This window comes from Clytia hemisphaerica, unplaced genomic scaffold (assembly GCF_902728285.1).
Source record: "Clytia hemisphaerica strain Z4C2 unplaced genomic scaffold, Clytia hemisphaerica genome assembly, whole genome shotgun sequence".
Taxonomy (NCBI): domain Eukaryota; kingdom Metazoa; phylum Cnidaria; class Hydrozoa; order Leptothecata; family Clytiidae; genus Clytia; species Clytia hemisphaerica.
The window spans coordinates 507425-509280 of NW_027103737.1; the positions used below are offsets into that span (position 1 = coordinate 507425).

Sequence of the window (1856 nt, forward strand, 5' to 3'; positions counted from 1 at the left end):
CTGGAGAAAAAGAAGAAGAAAGCTCTCAAGGAGAAAGAGCGGCTTGCCAAGATGCCAAAAAGATTTTCTGAGATTCGACGGCCTCTACTGTGTCTGTAATTGTAAATTCGTTTTTCTTCGTTCAACCCTTGCTGGGGAAAAGGCTTCATCACAAATGGCCTTAGTGCAAATGCATCGTCTCCCAAAAAAACGTGCGGGACACTTTCCCCTGAAGAGCCTAATTTTTCTCCATTAGGAAGATCGACTGTTCCATCTTGAACCCCTTTCATTAGCGAAGTCCGATTCCAAATACCCGAATCATTTGCTCTCCCCGGGGTTCCTGCATCTGCATAAAGACATTCGTAATTGGGACCAGCAACAGCCAAAAGAATAATAGAATGGGTATGCTTATAATTATAATACCGCTATCCTTTATTTTTTGGTTTTATAATTCGAATGTGTTTTCCGTCCACGGCGCCTAGAGCATGGGGATAGTTCCATCTTTCTTCAAAACATTTTGCAATCTTGGACCATTGGTCTTTGTTTTCAGGAGGCATCAGGAACTCGGGCTCTAATCGTTCTACGATAGCATTACAGCAGCCCTTGATGATATATGAAACGGCATTTGCACAGATTCTGAATTGAAAGCTCAGAGACTCTAAGCTTTCTCCAGTGGCCAAATATCGTAGGGTCAAAGAAAGTCGTTCATCAGCGTTGATAGGTCTTGTTCCACCAGATCTTTCTCTGGGTGAAGTAAGATCCGAGATCTTACTGAGAACGAACTGAAAGTCACGTACGTCCATCCTAAACATATCTCTGAACCCTATATGATCCTCCAAAATGAGCTCTTGAACAATGTTACTAAAATAGCCCTTTTCCTTGCGCCGTTTCAACCATTGTCTTGTTTTCCCTCTTCTTGGTTTCTCATCATCAGAGTCAACCAGCTCACTCAAGAGCACAACTGCCGTGAAGTCTTCCACCGTTGCCGCCATTATGACAAAGAAAATGAAAATGAAAATGAAAGTGAAAATGTTGGACGTTCACCTCAAATGACTTTTCATGCAACATTCCAAAGTTTGTGACGTCATTCGTTCTTTCAACATTTGACGCAACATTTAACAAAAAATGTTGGTTTGAATGTTGGCTTCATTTGCGCCGGCCTTAAGCTAAGGCTACACTGATGATTTTTCAGGTGGCTGCAATGCAATTAGCGTTGCATTGCAAGCGCGCGAGAAATTGCAAAATGTAGCACGTCAATTTTTTCTGCAATTGCTCTGCAACGCAATAAAAATATTGCAGAACAAATTGCAAGTGTCTGCAACAAAATCAGTTTGAACTGATTTTGTTGCAGAAGAATCTGCAATTTTTTGACGATGTATCTGACATTCCAATCTTATTACGCCATTCGAACGTCGGACCTTCGAAAATCGAATGTTTTGTAATTCGAATGTTTTATTTTTGAATGTTTTTTTGAAAAAGTTGTAAAATGATTGTGAGTTGTTTTTTAGCAGATAGTGACAAGATGGCTGGAAAAAAACTTTCAGATGAAGAAAAAAAGACTTTGATCATATTTTTCGAAGAAAACCCTGCATTATGGGATGGGGCCCATCCCCATAACAAATGCAAGAGAACAAAGGAGGAATTAAGGAAGAATCTTGTTGGATTATTTGACGAACTATACAGTATTGAAACTCTTGAAAAAAGTTTTCATTCGTTAAGAACTTCTTTCGTTAGGGAATGGAAGAAGAAAGTCACACACGCAGAATCTGAGGAAAAGGATATCCCGCTTAAGAAGTGGAAATTCATGGATGAAATGAATTTTCTTGTAAAGGAGATTAATCGTGAGAAAAAGAAACGAGCTTTAGTGATACCGAAAT

The 1856-nt window shown here is 39.5% G+C and overlaps 1 protein-coding gene across 1 annotated transcript; it reads right to left on the reverse strand.

Annotated features, from left to right (window-relative positions):
- Positions 1 to 404: 404 nt before the first annotated feature.
- Positions 405 to 971, reverse strand: LOC136805154 (uncharacterized). The gene has a single exon (XM_067061717.1). It carries the CDS (start codon positions 969 to 971, stop codon positions 405 to 407), a length of 567 nt encoding a protein of 188 aa, XP_066917818.1.
- Between the last annotated feature and the right edge of the window lie 885 nt (positions 972 to 1856).